The 23,427-nt window shown below is 43.6% G+C and overlaps 1 protein-coding gene across 11 annotated transcripts in view; it reads right to left on the bottom strand.

Moving 5' to 3' along the window:
* The window catches only part of dbn1 (drebrin 1), a 429,629-nt gene extending 406,432 nt beyond the window's left edge, over positions 1-23,197 (bottom strand). For 4 of the 11 annotated variants that reach the window (XR_011345012.1, XR_011345011.1, XM_069899280.1 and 1 more), the window contains exon 1: positions 16,389-16,836. Coding sequence is in view for 6 of the 11 variants with exons in the window: in XM_069899280.1 (XP_069755381.1) it covers positions 16,389-16,486 (98 nt within the window). In the remaining 5 variants the exon portion in view is untranslated. Of the gene's footprint in view, positions 1-16,388; positions 16,838-23,147 lie in introns of those variants that run through there. The other 7 variants (XR_011345014.1, XR_011345013.1, XM_069899281.1 and 4 more) reach the window with 4 other exon arrangements.
* Between the last annotated feature and the right edge of the window lie 230 nt (positions 23,198-23,427).

Below are 23,427 nucleotides of genomic sequence, written 5' to 3' on the forward strand. Positions count from 1 at the left end.
TGAGTCAAGAGGTTATTAGAAGATTAAGGGAATTTAATTCAGCTAAAGATGTCTTATGGCAAAAGTTTACTTTATGTTATCCTGCAATTTTCAAGGTTTTTTTATGGAAACTTTCAATCTCAATTTTTTGAGAACAATCTCAATGCCTTGGTTTTTGCTAATTCATTGCCAGAATTGCGAAGAAATAGGTGGTCTTCATCATAGTCTCCTAAGAGGAAAGTAAACGGAAATTGAAATGGGAATGGGAATGGATATGGAAAGAATGGTAAGAATGGAAAAAAAGAAGAGCTGACACAAAGTCTTGACATTGAAGATCTGGAACAATCATTGGGCTTGGAATCATTGGGCTGAATATATTTACTATATTTGATTGTTCTTAATTACATAATGAATATGTATCTGGCTGGGGGGTAGATGACACTGAAAGCTTTGACTGTCATCTACCACTAGTGGGTTTACCACACCCAGATTTTTAGGGTGTTACTATCTTTGGGTGATTTTGTAAATATTTTTTGGGGTATTTTTTAATTTATTAATGTTTTTGTTTATTGAGGGGTGGGTTTTGTTTTTTGTATTTTTGAAGAATTATAAAGGGGAGCATTATTTTATAGAGTGTAAATATATTAGTAGTTAGTAAAAATGTCTACTTTGAATTTTGCAGCTTTTAATGTTCAGGGATTAAATAATCCAATATTTGCATTATTATAGCGAAAGAGGGTATTGGCTTATATTTTTTTTAAAAATGAAAATTGATATTGCCTTTTAACAAGAAACACATTTGACCGAAAAGGAACATTTGAAATTGAAAAGAGATTGGGTTGGACATGTGTTTTTTTCTTCTTTTAATTCTAAGGCAAGAGGGGTGGCGATTTTGATTCATAAAAATTTATCATTTGAATTAGAATCTTCAGAGGGAAATGTAGGTAGATTTTTACAGGTGAATTCTAAAATTTTTGCTGAATCTTGGACTTTGCTATGTGCCTAATTTTAAAAAAAAAGAAAAACACCATTATTTCAGAATAGATTGATTCCGTTCTCCATAGGAAATCAATTTTTAAAGATTTGGTATTGCCATGGCATCAGGAAGATCAAGGATGTTTTTGAAACTAGGAAATTTATTACTTTTAATAAAATGAAGGAGAAATTCAAGGAACCTGAGAATACTAGACTTAGTTATTATCAGTTTATGGAATTTTCTGTGAAAATTTTGGTCAAGAGCCATTATTACCAGCAGGGACAGAATTAGAATCATTGTTATGTAATAGAGATATTAAAAAAATTATTTCAGTGATGTATATGTAAAAGAATGCTTGAAAAGTAGGGATTCATATATCTAGACAAAGATGGGAAGTAGATTTGAATAAACAATTCAATGAACAAGATTGGATTGAGTCGTATAGAGAAAAGTACAATAAATGTGAGATATAGGTTGGTACTTATGAGATGGAAGGTTTTTAAATCGCTCCTACACATACTCAATGGTGATCTGATGTTTGATTCTGGAAAAAAAATTAGATGCTCTATTAATGCAATCAACCTTAATTTTCTAAATTTATGGGGTCCTTTCCTCAATTATTTTCAGATTATTGGATCCCATTTTATGATTTGGTGTCCTTTGAGTCATATGTTAACGCATAACTTCACAAGGGAAGGGTTAGATTATTAGTATAATTATAGACATTTTAGGGATTTTTTTTCCAGTCTCTTTCATAGATTGTTTATAGCAAGTTGTTAATATACATTTACTTTATTGGATATATATTCTTGTTATTACTGTGTATGTATGTGTGTATATAAAAATAAATAAAAACTCAATAAAAATATTGAAAAGAGGATTTCTGCCTGTTCCACGTGCCAGAGGGTAGGAATAGGAAGATGTGGCAGATGAATGTGTGGCTGAAGAGTTGGGGGGCAGGGATTCAGATTTGTGGATCATTGTGATCTCTTCTAGGGAAAGTCTGACCTGACGTGTTTAAAAAAAATGATGAGCTGCACCTGAAATGGCAGGTAGGTTTACTAGAGCTGTTCGGGTGGGTTTAAACTAATTTGACAAGCGGGTAGGAATCAGAACGCGAGTGCAGAGATTAGGGTAGAAGGACTAAAAACATGATGCCAAGTGTTCTGAGTTGGAGGAAGGACAGGCAGGGAACAAAACATAAATGTAGCCAGTTAGAAGGATTAAAATGTGTATTTCAATGCTCAGAGTATTAGGAATAAAAGGGATGAACTTAGAGCTTGGATCAGTACGTAGAACTACAATGTTGTGGCCGTTACTGAAACTTGGCTAGAATAAGGGCAGGATTGGCTGATATTGTCACTGGGGTTTAGGTGTTTTAAAAAGAATAGGATGGGAGGTAAAAAAATGGGGGAGGAGCATTACTGGACTGGGATAGTATCATGGATATAGAAAGTATCATGGCTGAGCGAGTGTCCACTGAGTTATTGTGGATAGAAGTCAGAAATAGGAAGGGAACTATCACTGTGCTGGGAGTAGTTTATAGGCCCCCAAATAGACCTCGGGACACTGAGGAGGAGATAAGCAGGCAGATTTTGGAATGGTGGGAAATACAGAGTTGCAGTTATGGGTGATTTCAACTTCCCTAATATTGACTGGCAAGAGGGATAGATGGGGCTGAATTTGTAAGGTGTGTACAAGAAATATTCCTGCCGCAGTATGTGGACTGGCCAACTAGAGGAGAGGCCACACTGGATCTGGTTCTGGGGAATGAACGTGGTCAGGTGGTGGACCTCTCAGTGGGGAAGCATTTTGATGAGAGTGACCACAACTCCCTTAGCTTCAACAGAGCTATAGAAAAGGATAAAAACAGTCAAACTGGGAAAGTGCTTAACAGGGAAAGGGTTAATTATGAAGGGATGAGACAGGAACCAGTGAGAATAAAATGGAAACAGAAGAAATGTGGAGGAAGTTTAGGGAACACTTGTTCAGGGTTCAGGATAGGTTTGTGCCACTGAGACAAGGAAAAGATGGAAGGAAAAGGGAACCGTGGCTGACGAAACAGGTCAGGCAACTCGAGGGAGAAGGAAGCACATATTAGGTATAGGAAGCAGGAAACAGGAAGGGCTCATGAGAAGTATATGGTAGCCAAGAAGGAGCTTAAGAAAGGAGTTAGGAGAGCTCAAAGCAACTTGTTTAAAAAATATAATAGGGAGAATCCTGGGATATATAAATTGTCAGTGGTGTGTAAGCTAATGGAGAGGATTCTTAAGGATAGAATCTATGAACATTTGGAGAAGTACAGTCAACTCAAGGATAATTAACATGGCATTGTGAAGGGAAGGTTGTGCCTCACGAGTCTAATTGAGTTTTTTGAGGAGGTAACAAAAGAAATTGATGAGGGTAGGGGAGTAAATGTGGTCTTCATGGATTTGAGCAAGGCTTTTAACAAGGTCCCCCACAAGAGACTCATGAGGCATGGGATCAGTAGAACTTTGGCTGTGTGGATAGAAAATTGGCTTGTTAGAAGAAAGCAGAGAGTAGTAGTAGAAGGAAAGTTTTTGTCTGGAGGTCAGTGGAGGGCCATAAGGATTTTTTGTGATTTTTATAAATGACCTGGATGAAGAGGCAGAGGGATGGGTCAGTAAGTTTGCAGATGACATCAACATTGGAAGAGTTATGGATGGAGCTGAAAGTTGCTGAAGGTTACAAGAGTATGTAGACAGGATGCAGAGTTGGGTAGAAACCTAGCAGATGATGCATTTTTGAAGGACTAACCAGAAGGTTAATGGTTGGTTACTTCAGAGTGTGGATGAACAGAGGGACCTTGGGGTTCAAATCCATACATCCCTCAAGGTTGATAGGATAGAAGGCCTATGGGATGCTGGGCTTCATTAATAGTGGGATTGAGTTCAGGAGAGGTCATGTTGCAACTCTACAAATTTCTGGTGAGACTACACTTGGAGTATTGTGTTCAGTTCTGGTCACCTCATTATAGGATGGATGTGAAAGCTATGGAGAAGGTGTAAAGGAGATTTACCTGGATGTTGCCTGGATGAGGCAAGGTTAGCAGAGCTCAGATTTTTTTTTTTTTAATTTGCAGCGTAGAAGGATGAGAGGAGACATGATAGAGGTCTACAAGATTATGAGAGGGATAGATAGGGTGGACAGCCAGCACCTGTTTCCCAGGGCAGGATCAGCAAACACCTGAGGAAGCAAAATACAACCACATTTCAGGCCTGAGCCACTGGTTAAGGAATGAGCAAGAAAACAGGCAGGTACCTGAATAAAGAGGTGGGGGTGGAGGAGAGAAGGGAAGTACAGGGGGAGGAGCACAGGCTAATAGGTCAGAGGTTATTGGTGGATGCAGTTGGGAGGGTAGAGGAGAGAAAAGGCTGAGGTGATGGAGAAGAGAGCAGGGAAGGGAAGGATTTAAGGAGCTGGAGGAAAGAAGACAGAGATGGAGAAGAGAGAGACTCGGGGAGGGTTTAAAGGAAACTGTTAATGTCGTCTGGTTGGAGAGTGCCTCTTACTCCCTATAGATGCTGCGTGACCTGCTGAGTTTCTCCAGTACTCTTATGTATTGCCCTCAACCTGTTTCTGAAGACTGCTTTTGATGTTTTTTTTTGCACTGAGAAGGACTATTTATTGCATTTGTCCAACGAATAAAAGTTGGAAATTTCATGGTTTTAAATGGATCAGGATAAAGAGAAAAAGACGAGATTCAAAAATCAAAGCTTATGTATTAATGGAGCCACTATGATCATCCACTGATAATTAGCATGCCAAAGCCTTACTGCTAGACCAATTAAAGCACTCATCCATCAGAGATCCTTGGAATCACAAATCACTGGTAATTATAGACATTCTAATGAAGACTAGGCTCTTCCAGTTCTTGCTCACATTTTAAAAATGTCTCCAAATGTCTTGATCTCAGCTGTGATTTAGTCTCACCTGATTCAGACATCCTTGGTTCAAGTTCCACTCAAAAGATCCTGGGTAGGCTCGCTTTTACTTTTCTCTCTCTGACCAAATCTAACTTTGGCAATTCCTGCCAGTGGCAAATTTGTCTGCCATGCAATTTTAAGGTGATTTCATGTAATACGACACTGTTTTATTACTATGACAATAAATTGAATCTTGAAAAGGTTTCATGGTAATATTTTAAATCATACCACAAGAATTATCCCTGATTTTCTGACCAATATTTATTCCTTAATCAATATCACTTAAACACATTACCTAGTTACTGACCTTTAGTTCTTTGTAAGAGTACATATTGATTGCCATGTTTTATATACATCACCACAGTTACTGCACTCAAAGTGTATTTCATAATATATTGCATAAAGCCACACAAAGGGAAGCATTTCCTTTGTTCACTGCAGCGCCAAGAACCAAGACATTACTGAGGTTGTGCAGAGCAGGAAAGAGGGAAATGGCCTCCATAGCAACTTTCCACTCTCTGTATCTTCAATATATCAGACACTTCTAAAAACAAAGGAACAAAATCCCTTTTTTTTTTCTTTCGCACCCAGAGCATTTCTTGCTTTGTTTACATTTTGCATCTCCTGTAATGCTACTATTTGGCCACGATGATAACCTCTCCATTTCTCACACAATATATTTTCTTCCCCTTAATTTCTGGATGATTATCCTTTCCTACCAGCCCCTCATTTATGAATGAGTAAATTTATGGATTAACACACAGAGAAGTAAATACCACTGAAGTTCCATTCACAATAAATTAAATATGAAAAAATGGAGTTAGTGGAAAAGCAAGTACATTTACAAAATGGAACTGGATGAGATTGTAACAGACTTGTAGTCATGGTAGCAATGAAATACTCTTGAAACATATCAATCCAAGTTCAATTTTACTGTCAGATGATAAAAAATAAACAATTAAAGTCCCACTCCTGCTATTAACCTGCAGCTTAATAGCAAAGGGAATTATTTTGGATTTGAGTATTGAACTGAATTGCAGAAGTGCAGGGATTCTTTCTTAAATATCAAGCATATGATTTATTTTTTGGCCTAAATTTACTCAAATGTTCAAATATAACAAATATGCAACACCTGCCCGGCTGCATCATCGAGCAGGACGATCGCTGCGAGACATCAGACTGGAAGTCAATACAGAGGATCATCAAAATGGCTGAGAAGATCACCTCTTTTTTAAACTGCAAGACATAGGAGCCAATCAGCCCATCAAGTCTATCTCAGCTTCCAGGAGTAGAGGTCCTTTTTCAATCTCTGATCAGTTTCATTTCTCCTCTTGTTACTAGTTTACTGTTCACATGCCTATTGAACATGGGGATTTCATTAAATCTCTTTTGCTTCTCTCTCTCTGACTGCAAGAGCCACTGAGGCAAATCCTGCCGGTGACAAATCTGTCTGCCTTGAAGCAGGCAAAAAGAAATTTCATGTAATATGACACTGTTTTATTACAATAATAAACTGAATCTTGAAGTAACTACCAGATTGTGCAGAGTCATGAAGATTACATCTAATTGACACAATTTCCTGAGCAATGACATGTTCAATGTTTTGGTCAAACATGCAATGGGACCTGGGAGTCTTCGTGCAGGACAGCCTGCAGGTAAACTTGCAGGGTGAGTCGGTGGTGAAGGTGGCAAATGCAATGCCGACATCCATTTCAAGAAGAATAGAATACAAGAGCAGGGATCTGATGTTGAGGCTTTAGAAGGCACTGGCAAGACCTCACTTAGAGTATTGTGAGTAGCTTTTGACTCCTCATTTAAGGGCTATCGCAATGGGTGCGTTTGACAGCTCTTGGCCTCTATTCATTGAAATTTAGGAGAATGAGGGGGAAATCTCACTGAAATATTTTGAATATTGAAAGGCACAGACAGGGTAGATGTAGAAAGACAGATGGATGGATGGAGAAAGGTTGGTCCCCATGGTGAGAGAGTCTAAAACAAGACGGTACAACTTAGGATTGAAGGGCATCCATTTAGAACAGAGATGCGGAGGAATTTCTTTAGCTGGAGTGTGGTAAATCTGTGGAGGCCAAGTCATTGGGTGTATTTAAGGAAGAGATTGATTGATTATTGATCAGCCAAGGCATCAAAGGTTATGGGAAGTCAGCTGGGTGGCAGGGCTGAGTGGGAAAATGGATCAGCTCATGATTCAATGGGCTCAATAGTCTATTTCTGCTCCCATGTCTTGAGGTTGTTTCTGTACCAGTTCCAGAGCATCAAAAGTCCATTGTTATTTCAAGGACCAATGTCAGGATACCCGATTGTCCACTGTCATTCCTGGGCCACTTTTCTGGAAATTTCTGTGACATATCATTGCAGGATCACCATTACCTTTGCCAACCACCTACCTTTTGTGATCCAATCACAATACATCAGTTATCATTCAGAACATTACTGCAGCTACCCAACCAACCCATGATGTAATCGTCAGCAACTGGCCAAGTAAATCTATTTCCTCCAATCAGCCACACATTTCATCAGCCACTGAAACGTTTCTCATTATGCCAAAAGCAAATATTCAATTACTGGTTTTGACAAGATCCGAATAGATTTTGTGAAAGATAGCTGATGTCAGCAGGATTAAATGAAAAGCAGGAGTAGAAAGACAATCAGTACCTGAAGGAACACTTCAAGAGAGACTCTGCCCTTGACTTGAATGCACACTTCAATCACCATGTGGTCCAGTCTCACTGCCACTCAGACCAACAAAATGTTTAAAGGGCCTCATGCCAATGGTAAACAAAAAAAGGCCTTTGTCTCCTGCCAGAGTTCTGAAATCTAGCAGTCAGGTAGGCACAAACTCATGCTCCTGGGAATAGAACACCCCAGGGTCCAAGTAAGTATGACATGCTTCAGGAAAGGAGACATATCTGACGGTGATTACTATGGAGAGATCTCCTTACAGTCGGCCACAGGGCAAGTCATCACAAGGGTCCTCCCGAACTTCCTTCTTCTCATGAATTGGCTGTTCTCCAAATCAATATCACCCATCTGAGACACAATAGATGTGATCTTCACACAGCAGCAGCATCTTAATGGACCTTTGTCTCACATCACAAATCTCTTCACCTCAAAACCCATAGAAATGGATTGAAAATAAGTCATCCTCAGCCCCGAAACACCGAAAGGAGAAGAGGAATGAAAATGCCATTGTAGCTTCAAAGGTCAGTTCAGAAATCAAATCCGAGGTTGATGGCATCAAGCAGCAGGTTTAGCCTCAGCGTGTTCAGGAAAGCTGATAAAAGTCAGGACTGATAACAATGATTACAATAAAATTGTGCTAGATGTCAGAAAAGCAATTTCACAACAGAGGTTATCATGAAGAAGCAAAAAAAATCAATGCAGGAAATTCTGATTATGGATGAGATAACTGAGAAAGGGGAGTCCCTCTCAGCTGGGTAGCAGAGAAAGTTGGAGAGATTTGATACAAAAATCAAGAAAGCTGAGGACGGTCACTGAAGGGCAATTAGTCTTCCATGACAAAATAAAATGATGCACATCTTCTAAAACAAAAGATTTTTTACAATGATTAAAATGATAATCTGATTAGAGACACAATTTCCTTAATAATGACAGGAAACATATCTTAATTTAAAAAATGTGGTTAAACTGTTGTACGGGAAAATGAGGTTATGAGGAATGATCAAAACCTTAAAATCATTGGGGTAACAAAAGTACAAGCTACATACTTGTACATTAAGAAAAATAATCACAGACTATGTTTTACAATCCATGATGAAAGTGCTACCTGAATTTGACATGCATTGTCAGTGAAGGTAGATAAAGGGCTTTATTCTTTGGAATGACTGAGGATGAGAGGCAACTTATTAGATTCTGAAAGGCATAGATAGAGTTGACAGTCAACATCTTTTCCCCAGAGAATGTAGGTTTACGGTGAGTGGAGGAAAGTTTAGGGGAGATGTCAGACGTAGATTTTTTTTCAACAAATAGAGAGGAGTGGGTACCAGGAGTGCACTACTGTGGGTGATGGTGGAGGCTGGTACATTAAGGACATTTAAAAGACTCTTAAACAGGCACGTAGATACAAGAAAAATAGGGGAAGGAAGGAAGGGTGAGATTGATCATGGAGTAGGTTTACATGCATCAGCACAACATCGAGTGCCAAAGAGACTGAATTGTTCAGTTCTATGACATGTTAATCACTGAAATGAGAACAACACATACTCAGCAGATCCAGCTGAATGTAAAAGGATTGTTCTGCAAAGCAGGCACAGTGTTGATAATAAAAAACAAAACTGATAGTGAATGAAAATCGTGTGGGCAAAAAAAATGCCAGAAATAACTAATGAACGTCCTCTGACAAACTCCAGCTACTGCTACAGCCACAAGAGTTCTTCCACTGAATGACAGGCATGGATTACAAAAGACCACAAGACATATGATCAGAGATGGGCTATTCAATCTGCCCCACCATTCAATCATGAGCTACTCCTTGTTCCCACTCAGCCCCACTGCCCGATCTTCTCCCCGTAACCATAGAATGCTACAGCACAGAAAACAGACCATTCAGCCCCTCTCATCTGTGCCAACCATCATCTCCCATTCCATAAGCCTCCAGACCTCTCCCATCCATATATCAATCCAATTTATTGTTAAAGCACACAATCGGGCCCATCAGATGGCAGCTCATTCCACTCTCTAAGTGAAGAACTTGTCCCTAAAGATCCACCTAAACCTTTCCTTTCAGCTTCAAACGATGACCTCTCGTATTTATCTCCCCCAATTAAAATGGAAAACCCTACTCGTATCCACTCTGTCTATACCTTTCATAAGCTTGTAAACCTCGATGAAATCTCCCCTCATTCTTCTTCACTCCAAGGAATAAAGTCCTAACCTTTTTTTATTTTTTCCCCTGTAACTCAGTTCCTGAAAGCCCAGCAACATCCTAGTAAATCTTCTCTGCCCTCTTTCTATCTTATTGATAACCTTCCTATAATTAGGTGACCAGAACTTCACACAATATTCCAAATTTGGTCACACCAATGTCTTAAGCAACTTCAACATAGCATCCCAACTTCAATACTTTGATTTATAAAGACTAAGATACCAAAAGTTTTCTTTACAACCCTGTCCATCTGCAACGCCACCTTCAGGGAACAATGTATCTGTATTCCCAGATCTCTCTGCTCCTCCACATTCCTCAGTGCCCTACCATTTACTTTGTACATCCTACCTTGGTTTGTCCTTTCAAAATGCATCACCCCACACGTCTGCATTAAACTCCATCTGCCATTTTTTGGCCCATTCTCCCAGTTGCTCCAGATCCCTCTGCAAAGTTTGAAAATCTTCCTTGCTGTCCACAACACCTCCTATCTTAGTGTCATCAGCAAACTTTATCATCCAGATCACATTATCATCCAGATCACTAATATAGACAACGAACAACAATGGTCTCAACATACATCCCTGAAGTACACCACTTGTCTCAGGCCTCCAGACTCAGGATCCATTACCATCCTCTGTTTTCTCCCACACAGCCAATTTGGAATCCCAGTTTACAACCTCTCCTTGAATACCTAATGTCATAACCTTCTGAACTAATCTCCTATGTGGGACCTTGTTAAAGGCTTTACTAAAGCCTTTCCTTCATCTACCTCTTTGGTGACCTCCTTGAAAAACTCTTCAAGATTTGTTTAACATGACCTACCATGCATATATTGTCTGATTGTCTGATCTCGGAAGCTAAGCAAGCACATGACTGGTCAGTACTTGGAGGGGAGAGTGCCTAGGAACACCAGGTGCTGTAGGTTTCTGTGAGGGGAACTTAGCAAAGTGTCAACTCTCTCTCTCTGCCTTACAGTTAGACAAAAGTTAAAGAATTTCATGTATGTTACATTCTAAATGTTGTATTACGTGAAAATAATAGAACCTGTACCTTTTACAAAGCTATGCTGATTGTCCTTAATCAGCTCATGGCTGTCAAAACACCTATATATCCTATCTCTCAGAACTCCTTCTAATAATTTAGCTACTGCTGATGTCAGGCTCACCGGTCTATAATTACCTAGTTTATTTTTGGAGTCCTTTCTAAGCAATGGCACACATGAGCTATCTTCCAATCCTCTGGCACCTCACCTGTGGCTAAGGACATTTTGAATATATCAGCCAGGGTCCTTAGAATTTCTTCACTAGTCTCCTTCAAGGACCGAGAGAATACCATATCTGTCCCGGGTGATTTATCTCCTTTTAATCAGTGTAAGGCAGCAAGCACCTCTCCCTCTTTAATCTCCATATGTTCCATGACCCTTCTGTTTGGTTCCCTTCCATCCTTATGCTCTACACCAGTTTACTGAGTAAATACTAATGGAAAAAAAGTGTAAGATCGCCCCCATTATGCAAGGCACCATACATAAATGACCACTTTAATCCTCTCGGGGACCAATTTTGTCCTTAAGTATCCCTTTACTCTTAATATACTTGTAATAACACTTCGGGTTTTCCTTCACTTTATCTCCCAGAGCAACCTCACGTCTTCTTTTTCCCTTCCTGATTTCATTTTTGAGCATTTTCTTGCATTTTTTTGTAATCTTCTACTACCTCATTAGCTCCTTGTTGCTTCTACCTGCTGTACACCTCTCTCTTCCTCTTTATCAGATCGCCAATATCCCTTGAAAACCAGGGTTCCTTTTTCCTGTTAACTTTGCCTTTAATCCTGACAGGAACATGCAAACTCTGCATGTTCCTCTGACGGCCTTCCACTTACTGAATACATCCTTGCCAAAAAACAACTCATCCCAATCCACTCTTTCTAGATCCTTTCTCATTTTCCTTCTTCCAATTTAGAATCTCAACTCAATGACCAGACCTATCCTTTTCCATAATTAACTTAAAACTAATGATATTATGGTGACTGGACCCAAAATGTTCACCTAGGCACACATCTGTCACCTGACCTGTCTTGTTCCCTAACCGGAGATCAAGAACTGCATCCTCATTGGTACCTCTATATATTGATTTAGAAAACTTTCCTGAACACAGGATGCCCTGGCCTCCACATCTGTTTGTGGCAACAAATTTCACAGGTTTGTCACACCCAGGAATTTCTACATGTTTCAGTTCTAAGCAGGTGCTCTTCAAACCTGATGTTGTGCCCTCTTGCCCTCGACTCTCCCATCTTGGGAAATAACCTTTCTACATCCACTCTGTTCATGCCTTTCAAAATTTGAAATGTTTCAATGAGGACCCCATCCCCACCCACCCCCATTCTCTGAAATTCCAATGAATACAGGCCAAGAGCTGTCAATACGGCCCACACTTCCCGGAGCCCAAAACTCCAGCACAAACTGATTAGATCTATACTCCAGATAATTCCAGAAAATGAATTGATCAGAACTTAAAAATGCACTAAAAATCTGAAGTATGAGGTAAAAGGCAGGGAACGAGTTCACAAAAATCACATACAAAAATAGTAACAGGGCAAATTGCTGAGTGATAAAGTTCCAGCCAATCAGTATCAGTGTAGCAATCTATTACAATTTCCATGTCACTTTATGGCCTTACAAAAACGTTCATGGATGGAAAAGTATTAATTTAGCTACCATCTGGGATGGAGCTGCACATTAATGTCATCTTTTCTATGAAGCAGTGCATCCTCTAGAAAGGTCTTGTTCTGATTTTAATGCTATGTCCTCACTTCCCAAACAACCCAGTAAAAAGACTACAACATATATCAGTTTTACAATGTTAAAATGAATTAACCTGTACCATGACCCAACTGTTCATTCAACTGGCCCAACCCTCAAATATCCATCTCATGATCATCCCCTAACCTCCCAACACTCTTACTTTCCTGTCTATCCTCCAAATGTTTTCCCCTCTCTACTGGTGATGCTGAGAGCTATTGTTTGTAGAACATCTGCCTGTTATCACACTTGATGTGCAATAGAATTTTGCTGCCAGTCGGGAAACCATATGGGTGTGAGTGTCCACGAACAATGCTTTAACAGTGTAGAGTTTCCACTTCCATTAATGTTTTACTGCCCAACATGTTCCCAAAAATTCAATGTTTGTCCTCTCATTAGTTGTGTCAAATTTATCTAAATGCCAGCTGCTTTACCCTAAATACTCCATTCCTATAGCATTCCATTTAAAATTAATCTCAACAATGAACAGGTTTTAGAAATTTAGTACATTTCTTGAATTCAAACAAAATTTAATTCAGTCACATTATGACCAATGATAGTAATGTTCTCTTCCTACATTGTTACTAACATTGGCTCAATATTGAATCTTGAATTGCAAGTCTGTTTTGTTGGTTGTAGAGCATATTAATCCAATTTTGAAATCTCTCAAAATGTACTACATTTCTCACTAATTTTCAAACCTGGGTTGAAAAATAAAATGTTGCTTCTGCTGTGTGCCAAAGCAAAATCTGGAGAGGCCTTTTTGAAGAGGAAAGTTTTTTTTAAAATTCGGTCCACAAGCCCATGCCGCCCCATATGTTTTGAAGTTTGGAAGGAAACTGGAGCACCCAGAGGAAACCGATGCAAACATCGAGAGAACATACAAACTCCTTGTGATGTGAAAACATGAAGGAAAATGCAAGGGATGGGGACAAAGAGGGATTGTGAGAGAAAGAATGAAAGAAATAAAGCAGAATCAAGGCATGGCAAAGGGGCAAGAAGAGGTGCAGCCTAGACAAAAGGATTGGACACAAGCTCAAATTGTTTTAATCACAAACGTTGAAGTGATTATTCCATGTGATTATACTAGCCGTGGTTATTGGTCTTTTAGAAATGCAAAGGAGAGCAGAAATCAAATGGTTAAAGGTTCTTTTTTTTTTTCTTTTTTTTCTTTGGCTTGGCTTCGCGGACGAAGATTTATGGAGGGGGTAAAAAAGTCCACGTCAGCTGCAGGCTCGTTTGTGGCTGACCAGTCCGATGCGGGACAGGCAGACACGATTGCAGCGGTTGCAAGGGAAAATTGGTTGGTTGGGGTTGGGTGTTGGGTTTTTCCTCCTTTGCCTTTTGTCAGTGAGGAGGGCTCTGCGGTCTTCTTCAAAGGAGGCTGCTGCCCGCCAAACTGTGAGGCGCCAAGATGCACGGTTTGAGGCGTTATCAGCCCACTGGCGGTGGTCAATGTGGCAGGCACCAAGAGATTTCCTTAGGCAGTCCTTGTACCTCTTCTTTGGTGCACCTCTGTCACGGTGGCCAGTGGAGAGCTCGCCATATAATACGATCTTGGGAAGGCGATGGTCCTCCATTCTGGAGACGTGACCCATCCAGCGCAGCTGGATCTTCAGCAGCGTGGACTCGATGCTGTCGACCTCTGCCATCTCGAGTACCTCGACGTTAGGGGTGTGAGCGCTCCAATGGATGTTGAGGATGGAGCGGAGACAACGCTGGTGGAAGCGTTCTAGGAGCCGTAGGTGGTGCCGGTAGAGGACCCATGATTCGGAGCCGAACAGGAGTGTGGGTATGACAACGGCTCTGTATACGCTTATCTTTGTGAGGTTTTTCAGTTGGTTGTTTTTCCAGACTCTTTTGTGTAGTCTTCCAAAGGCGCTATTTGCCTTGGCGAGTCTGTTGTCTATCTCATTGTCGATCCTTGCATCTGATGAAATGGTGCAGCCGAGATAGGTAAACTGGTTGACCGTTTTGAGTTTTGTGTGCCCGATGGAGATGTGGGGGGGCTGGTAGTCATGGTGGGGAGCTGGCTGATGGAGGACCTCAGTTTTCTTCAGGCTGACTTCCAGGCCAAACATTTTGGCAGTTTCCGCAAAGCAGGACGTCAAGCGCTGAAGAGCTGGCTCTGAATGGGCAACTAAAGCGGCATCATCTGCAAAGAGCAGTTCACGGACAAGTTTCTCTTGTGTCTTGGTGTGAGCTTGCAGGCGCCTCAGATTGAAGAGACTGCCATCCGTGCGGTACCGGATGTAAACAGCGTCTTCATTGTTGGGGTCTTTCATGGCTTGGTTCAGCATCATGCTGAAGAAGATTGAAAAGAGGGTTGGTGCCAGAACACAGCCTTGCTTCACGCCATTGTTAATGGAGAAGGGTTCAGAGAGCTCATTGCTGTATCTGACCCGACCTTGTTGGTTTTCGTGCAGTTGGATAATCAAGGTAACATTGAGAAAAAAGCCTATGCACCTGGTTTAGTGGACATATTAAGTGACACAAACTCTGGAAAAATATATTCCACACTTTGCAAGTATTACACTGACTTTGCCCAGTCCTTAAAGTGGAAAGTTCTTTGAAATGATGTGGTATAAATATGTAAAATAAAGTCCTATTACTCTCGAAATTGAGAACAAATAAAAATATCATCTGAAGGTACAATGCTGGGACACATTCCTGCGGTTTTCATTTAAAAAAATACAACACTCAAGAAACTGCAAACCACACTTCTGCTGAAACAATGTCCCTATCGTCTAAACATTACCGAAAAACACATCCACAGAACATAATGCCTTATTTTGCACTTCAGACTGTCTGTATTGCCTTGGTGCATATGCAATTTTGTTTGTTACATTTTTAAAATGAAATTGATCGTATTGGCACAAAAGGATGTTCACAGATCTCCGCTGTTGGGCTGTTACGTTCAGAACTAACGGCATTATTGGTCATAAATCACAGAAGAGATTGCTCGTCAACGGCAGAACTCCGGACAATGAACAGTTGCAATCGACATCGCAAAACAGCGAACACAAAGCATTGGCCACACTGTACAGAGAAAGGAGCCCCAAGAAACGGGCGTGTGGGTGGTGCGCTCTCCTTCGCATCTGATTAGCTGCGGGCTCCCTTCCGCCTGCGTTCCTGGAACAAAGGCGCCGAATTATGCTTGCCTGGCCGCCGAGCCGCGCTGGGAGAAGAGCTTGGTCCAGCGTTGGGCGGCTCAGATTGTTCGACGCAGCAACTTGGGGGCCATGAACACGGAGCACACCGCAACCCCGCAGGGACGGGGCTCGTCCTCTATTGCCAGCAGATTGCCCCGGGTATTGCAAGCAGCGTTTCAAGTGTTCCAACGGAGATCCATTCTAAAAATCCTTCCAGATCTTACCACTAAGGGCAAATAAGACAGTGCAAGTGGCTGTAGGATTTTGTGGTGACATTAAGCAACGATACCTCAAATGTATCAAGGACAATTGCTAAATAAGCACACCATTCATTCATTAACCAAACCAATACTGAAACCATGACAAAATCAGAATTGGTACATGTTTACATTTCATAACGCTTCCCCTTACACACAATGTGGTACCAGTTCAAATGCATGTGTTGCATCATGAATTTTTTTCGAGCATCCGATGCTGCCCTATTGTTCTCCCGGAGCCGGCGCTGCCACATTCCCCGCGTCTGCAAAAGGAAGATCTGCTGCGATGGAACAACTGCATCCCTCCATCTTCACCTTATGCCAAACCTGACCCGCGCACATCATTCCGCCGCTCTACGCCGAGATCCCTTCCTTACCAGTCAGTGGAGGTCTTCTCGTTAATGACATCCTCATAGGCTGTAAGTAAAGCGAGTCTGTGATTACTGAGATTGAGCGCCATGGTCCCTGCTCCCATTGAGGTCTTCCTTGCTCCGAAGCTGCAGCTGTGCTCTCTCTCTGAACCTGAACAAAGACTCCTCCCGCACTGCGCCGGGTCCTAGTGCCAGCTACTACACACCCCACACTGAGACTGAGACAAAGGCTCCACCCGCACTGCGCTGGGTCCTAGTGCCAGACGCGAATCCCCCACACTGAGACTGACAAAGGCTCCTCCCGCACTTCGCTGGGTCCTAGTATCAGTCCCGTACATGCCCCACACTGAGACTGAACAAAAACTCCTCCCGCACTTTGCTAGGTCCTAGTACTAGCCCCGTACATGTCCCACATTGAGACAAAGACTCTTTCCGCACTGCACAGGGTCCTAGCGTCTGCCTCTTTAACTACCGCACACTGAGACTGAACAAAGATTCATACTGCACTGCACCGGGTCCTAGTGCCAACCCTGTACCCACCAAACACTGAGACTGACAGACTCCTCCCATACTGCGCTGCGTCATAGTGCCAGCCCCGTATTCGTTCCACACTGAGAATGAACAAAGACACCTCCCACACTACGCTGGGTCCTAGTGCTTGGAATGGTATCCACCCCGCTCTTTGGGTAGTTCACGTGAATGAAGGTAGCGCTGCTTAAGGACAAAGGAGGTAACGTGTGCCTGGAGGGAGAGGAGGTTGGAAAGGTCTTAAATGAATAACTTGCTTTAGTATACACCAGAGAAAAGGCCCTTGATCAGGGTGAAGTCGGAATAGAACATACATGTGTGCTGAACAATGTTGAGATTAAGGAAGAGGAAGTGTTGGACATTCTAAGAAAGATAAAGATCGATAAGTCCCAGGGGCTGACTTGATATAGCCCAGGTTGCTCTGGGAAGGGAGGAAAGAGATAGCTGGGGTAAAGGCTATGATCTTTGAGTCTTCTTTGGCTGTGGTGAGTGGCAAGAGGATTGGAGAATGGCAAATATGGTCCCCTTGTTTTTAAAAATGTAATAGGGAGAATCCTGGGATTTAGAGCCCAAAGGTGTGCAAATTACTGGAGAAGATTCTTAAGGATAAGATTTATGAGCATTTGGAGAAGTACGTTCTACATAGTCAGCATGGTATTGTGTAGGGAAGAACATGGCACACTGACCTAATTGAATTTCATAAGGAGGTAGCAAAAGAAATTGATGAGGGTGTGGTGGTATGTCCTGCATGATGTCATTACACCACTGCATCACCAGGTGGCTCACCTGGTGACCTTGTATATAAGTCCGGGGGATCCCTTCCCCCTCATTCTGGCCTAGCCTTGTACAGAGGCAAGACCAAAGCCTAGCTGTATACCAGTCTATTAAAACTAATGTTTTACCTGCACTCTGCCTCGTGTGGTTTGATGCCAGTAGCCTACAATTTAATAGACTGGTATACAGCTAGGCTTTGTGGCCTTGGCCAGAATGGACACCCCGCTAGACCTTGACTCAGCCAAGACCCGACTCAGGGACCCAGAACTGAAATAGGCCCTGCACACATGCAGCCAAAAACAGAATGGCCATAAGGGGGTGAGATCCGGATCAAGAGCGAGGGGGAAGCCCACCCACAGTCATGGTGGATTTCGAAGGGGTCAGAAACACCTCGGGACAGGTAACGAGCGGCAGAGTGCCCTACCTGTTCATGAACTCAGCCGGACTAGGATCAGCCATGCAGCACGCAGGGATCCCGGGGCAAATAACGAGTGGCAAAGTGCCCTACCTGTTCGCGAACTCATCAGGGCAGCATGCAGGGTACCTGGTGTACGACCAGGAGTCATGCCAGACACGGGTGTTTGCGGTTTACCGGCAGGATCGGGGGGGATGGGTACTCCAGAGCCACTCCAACCGTCTCTGATTTCCCTGAGAGAGCCCGTGTCTCCGCAGGGGCGAGTGACCACGTGCGAGAGGGATCAGGCCCAGCACGCGCCTATCTCCCAGCTATCGAACCACATGCTGAGGCTCAGACAGGTACTGCGGCCAGAGAAGCTTGAGCTGGATCCCAGAACCCCCGGTGCAAGCATGCATTTCGGCCGGTAGTATAGGTAGGGGTAGAGGGAGCGTCAGAGGAGGAAATGCTGATGCTACTGCTGGCTCAGCTGGGAGATCATCCGTACTCGTTAATTCAAGATGCCAAATCATACCAGGAAGCAATGGACATTATAATAGGGGGCACAGTGAGCTGCACTCCAGGCACAGACTCATGACCAGGTCGAAGTAAGCAGGGGAGTCTGTTAGAGACTTTATATTCACACAAAAGGATTTGGCGAGGGTTTGCAATTTTAAGACAGTATCTGCCCAAGTACTCTTGGGCAGATGACCTGGTGAGGGACAGACGACCTGGTGAGGGACAGAATTGTAGCCGGGGTCAGGTCAACGGAGTCTGTTGGAAAAGGGGACAGTGAGGCTAGATGAGGCTGAAATCATTGCAGACTGGAGGACTTTAGGAGGGAGCTAGAGGAGTACACTGAGCCGGACTTGTGGGCCACTTACGGGGAAAGATGCACGGGTGAACAAGGGCAACATTCCGCAGCAACTGCCTCATTGGACAGTTCCAAGTGCTTTTTTAGCGGGCAGCTAAAGTACCCCAGAACCCACTGTCCATCTAAACAGAGGGACTCCTCGAAGTGTGGAAAGAAGGGGCATTATGCGAAAGTATGCAGAAGCCTAAAAGCTCCCACCAAAGCCATCTCTCATGCAAATGAGAGGCGGGAAAAATTTTGTCTTTCCCCCACAAGCAAGATGAAGCAGAGTCCCATGTGCTGTCAGCCATCTTGGGACACCGGGCAGAGGACACAGCGTCCAGATGACAGCTTCGGTACCGAGTACTATGATCAAGGTTAGGGTAAAAGCTCCTATCAGAGTGGAGGAAGTGCCAGGCTGGCCTCATTATGACTGAATCAGGCGAGTCCGCATTGGATGTGACCATTAGTATTAAGGTTAACGGGGCTACTGTAAATTGTTTGGTGGATAGTGGGAGTACAGAGAGCTTTATAGACCAAGGGTTGGAAGAACACCTCGCGTTAAAAACACCGCAGTGACCATCAGATCCTAATGGCATCTAACAACCATGTGACTAAGGGCAACCACTTCTGCAGGGTCATTCTGGAGATCCAGGGTATGGCGTATGAGAAGTTTAAATTGCTGGTGCACCCATGCCTCTGTGCTCCAATGCTGCTGGGGTTGGATTTTCAGTGCCAACTGAAAAGCATCACAATGGTGCATGATGGGCTGCTTCCCCCATGAATCCTTAGAAGGAAGCGTTACTGCAACCGTACAGCCCTGAACATAGAGGCTCCCCCCTTTTTGGGCTGTACCTCCTGTTCTTGTTGGCATCCCAGTGGCCAAAAAGAGCAGGAGGTACAGCCCAAAAGTCAGGGAGTTTATTGGTGCAGAAGTCCATAGACTCCTGCAGAGAACATTATAGAAAAGAGTTCCAGCCCCTGGAGAGCACAAGTAGAGTGGTAATGAAGTCCAGGGAGAAGAGGCATATGGTCGTAGACTACAGTCAGACCATCAACAAATTCACGCAGCTGGATGCATACCTGCTTCCACGTATTACAGACATGGTAAACAGCATTGCCCAATACAAAGTGTTCCACCTCAAGGCAGCGTACCACCAGTTGCCTATTAGAAAGAGTGATAAGATATACACACCGTTCAAAGGGAACGGTAGGTTGTACCAGTTCCTCCTCCTCCCTTTGGCCCTGAATCACCAATGGGGTATCCCTGTTCCAGCAAGAGATGGACTGCATAGTGGACGAGTACCACTTAAAGGTAGTGTTCCCGTACCTGGACAATGTTACGATCTATGGCCACTCACAAGCTGACCATGATGCTAACCTTCAACATTTTTTTTGGCAGCAAAGGACCACAATCTAACGTACAATAAGGATAAATGTGTCTTTAGCACCAGGAAGTTAGCAATCCTGGGCTACATGGTGCAAAACAGAGAAGTCAGCCCAGACCTGGCCCGCATGCGCCCGCTGCTAGACCTCCCCATCCCTCATTCTCAAAAGACATTAAAGAGGTGTCTGGGGCTATTTGCATACTATGCGCATTGGGTCCCCAATTACGCCGACAGGGCCTGCTCACTCATAAAGGCCTCAGCTTTTCCCCTCAGCCATGCTGCTATCAAAGCCTTCAAAGAGATCAGGGATCTGTTCGCGAAGGCAACCCTGCGATCCATTTTCAGGTAGAGACCGATGCCTCAGACTACCACCCTGAATAAAGAGGGGCGGCCGGTGGCCTTTTTCTCGTGGACCCTCCAGGAGTCTGAGGTAAGACACTGCAGTAGAGAAGGAGGCCCAGGCCATTGTGGAAGCAGTGCGGCACTGGAGACATTTTCTGGCCTGTAAACGCTTCACCCTTGTTACAGACCAATGTTCGATAACCAAAACGGGGGAAGATAAAGAATGATAAAATCTTGAGCTGGAGGATAGAATTGTCGACATACAGCTACAACATCCTATAACCATCCAGGGAGGCTCAATGAGCACTCAGACGCATTGTCCAGGGGCACTTGTAAGGCCCTTAATCACATGTCCCAGGTGCAGAGCTTGCACAACAAGCTGGGCCACCCAGGAGTCGTGAGGCTCTTCCACTTTGTCAGGGTCCTAAACCTCCCGTTCTCAGTGGAGGAGGTACGGACAGTAAGCAGGGGTTGCCCCATCTGTGCAGAGTGTAAACCGCAGTTCCACCTGTCAGACACCATCCCCTTAATAAAAGCTACCAGGCTTTTTGAGCAGCTTAGCCTTGACTTCATAGGCCTGCTCCCATCCTACAAGAGGAACATCTATTTCCTAAACGCTATCACGGTTCCCCTTTGCTATCCCATGTCCCGATGTCACCACAGCCACAGTAATAAAGTGCCTGCAATCTGTAGTCATTTTGTGTGGGTGCCCTAGCTATATACGCATGGATATGGGTGCTGCCTTCATGAGCACTGAGGTCCAACAGTATCTCAGGGATAGAGGCATTGCAACCAGTCGCACTATGAGTTATAACCCTAGGGGGAACAGGCAGGTAGAAAGGGAGAACGCCACCATCTGGAAGATGGTTCTGTTATCTCTCAAACCAAAGGACCTACCAGTAGCAAGGTGGCAAGTCATGTTACCGGAGGCTGTGCACACCATACACTCTTTATTGTGTACCGCCACTAACGTGACACCACATGAATGTATCTTTTATTTCTCGATGAAAGCCACGACAGGCACCGTGACGCCTAGATGACTGATGTCGCCGGGACCGGCCCTCCTGAGCAAGCATTGCAGATGCCACAGGATGGACCCACTGGTGGAGTCCATGGAAGTGAGGCATGCAAACCTTCACTACGGCTTCATCGCATTTGAGGATGGAAGGGAAGACTCGGTGGCCACTAGGGACCTCACACCGACAGGAGATGTGGGTGGTGCAGAAGAACTAGAGACCCTTACAGATCGGCAGGACAGGACGGCAGACGACGCAGGAGCACTAGAGGATCAGCAGGAAGGAACCACGGTTAAAGCAGGAGGGTCGCGGACCCCATGGAGCAGCATGAACAGCAGCAGATGAACACACCCCCATGGGTGGAAAGCCCTCCACCCACGCACCATACCCTCGCCCAGGGCCAAGACACCCAGGCCCTGGCACACCCCACCTCCCCCACCCCGGCACCCTGAAGGTCCAGAAGAGGAAACTGTATCAAATATTGGACTTGTGAACGGATGCAAAGAAACAGAGGGTTGGGGGGGAGGGTCAGTCACAATTTTTTAAGGTGGGGGGTGAATGTGGTGTGGTATGTCATGCATGATGTAATTACACCACTAGGTCACCAGATGGCTCACCTGGTGACTTTGTATATAAGCCTGGGGAGATACCTTCCCCCTCATTCTGGCTTAGGCTTGTACAGAGGCAAGACCAAAGCCTAGCTGTATACCAGTCTATTAAAACTAGTGTTTTACCTGCACTCTGCCTCATGTGGTTTGATGCAAGTAGTCGACAGACTACTCAGTAGATGTGGTCAACATGGATTTTAGTAAGGCAATTAACAATGCCTTGAGGCAGAAAATCCATGAAACCTTGACTGTGTGGATTAAACATTGGCTTGCATGTAGAAAGCAGAGAGTAGTAGACAGAAAGTATTTTGCCTAGAGGTCAGTGACTAGTGGAATTCCACAGGGATCTGTTCTGGGACCCCTGCTCTTTGCTATTTTTATAAATAACCTGGATGAAGAGGCAGAAAGATGGGTCAGTAAGTTTGTGCATGATACAAGGGTTGGAGGAGTTGTGGATGTAGCTGAAGGTTGTCGAAGGTTACAAGATGATAGATACAGGATGCAGAGATGCTCGGAAAAGCGGCAGATGGAGTTCAATCGGAAAGCCCTGGATCCATGCACCATACCCTCACCCAGAAGTACAGGGTTAATCATCAGATTCGTAACAGCATGGATGAACAGAGGGATCTTGGAGACCAAATCCACAGATCTCTCAAGATTGCCACGCAGGTTGCTAGGTTAGTTAATTTTTAAAAATTTTATTAGACTTAAAGCACGTTAACAGGACATTTCGGCCCAAGATTCCATTCAGCCCAATTTACACCCAATTAATCTACACCCTAGGTATCTTTGAAGGGTGGAAGGAAACCAAAACAACTGGGGAAAAGCCACGCAGACACAGGAATAAATATAAAGTTCTTACGGACAGCTTGGGATTCAAATGCTGGCTATAAAAGCATTTTTAGTGATACTAACTGCAGAACTCAAAAAACACAAAAATGACCAACTGTTATATATTTTAAACAACTGTGCGTCTCATAAAGGGGAGTGATGTCACGGCATTTCATAAAGGGGAGTGATGGCAGCGCGCTCCATAAATGGCAATGATGTCAGCGCACTTCATAAAGGGGTGTGATGTCAGCGCGCTTCAAAAACGGGAGTGATGTCAGTGCACTTCGTAAATGGAAGTAATGTCAGCGCAC

The sequence above is a fragment of the Narcine bancroftii genome, chromosome 9 (genome assembly GCF_036971445.1).
Source record: "Narcine bancroftii isolate sNarBan1 chromosome 9, sNarBan1.hap1, whole genome shotgun sequence".
NCBI lineage: Eukaryota > Metazoa > Chordata > Chondrichthyes > Torpediniformes > Narcinidae > Narcine > Narcine bancroftii.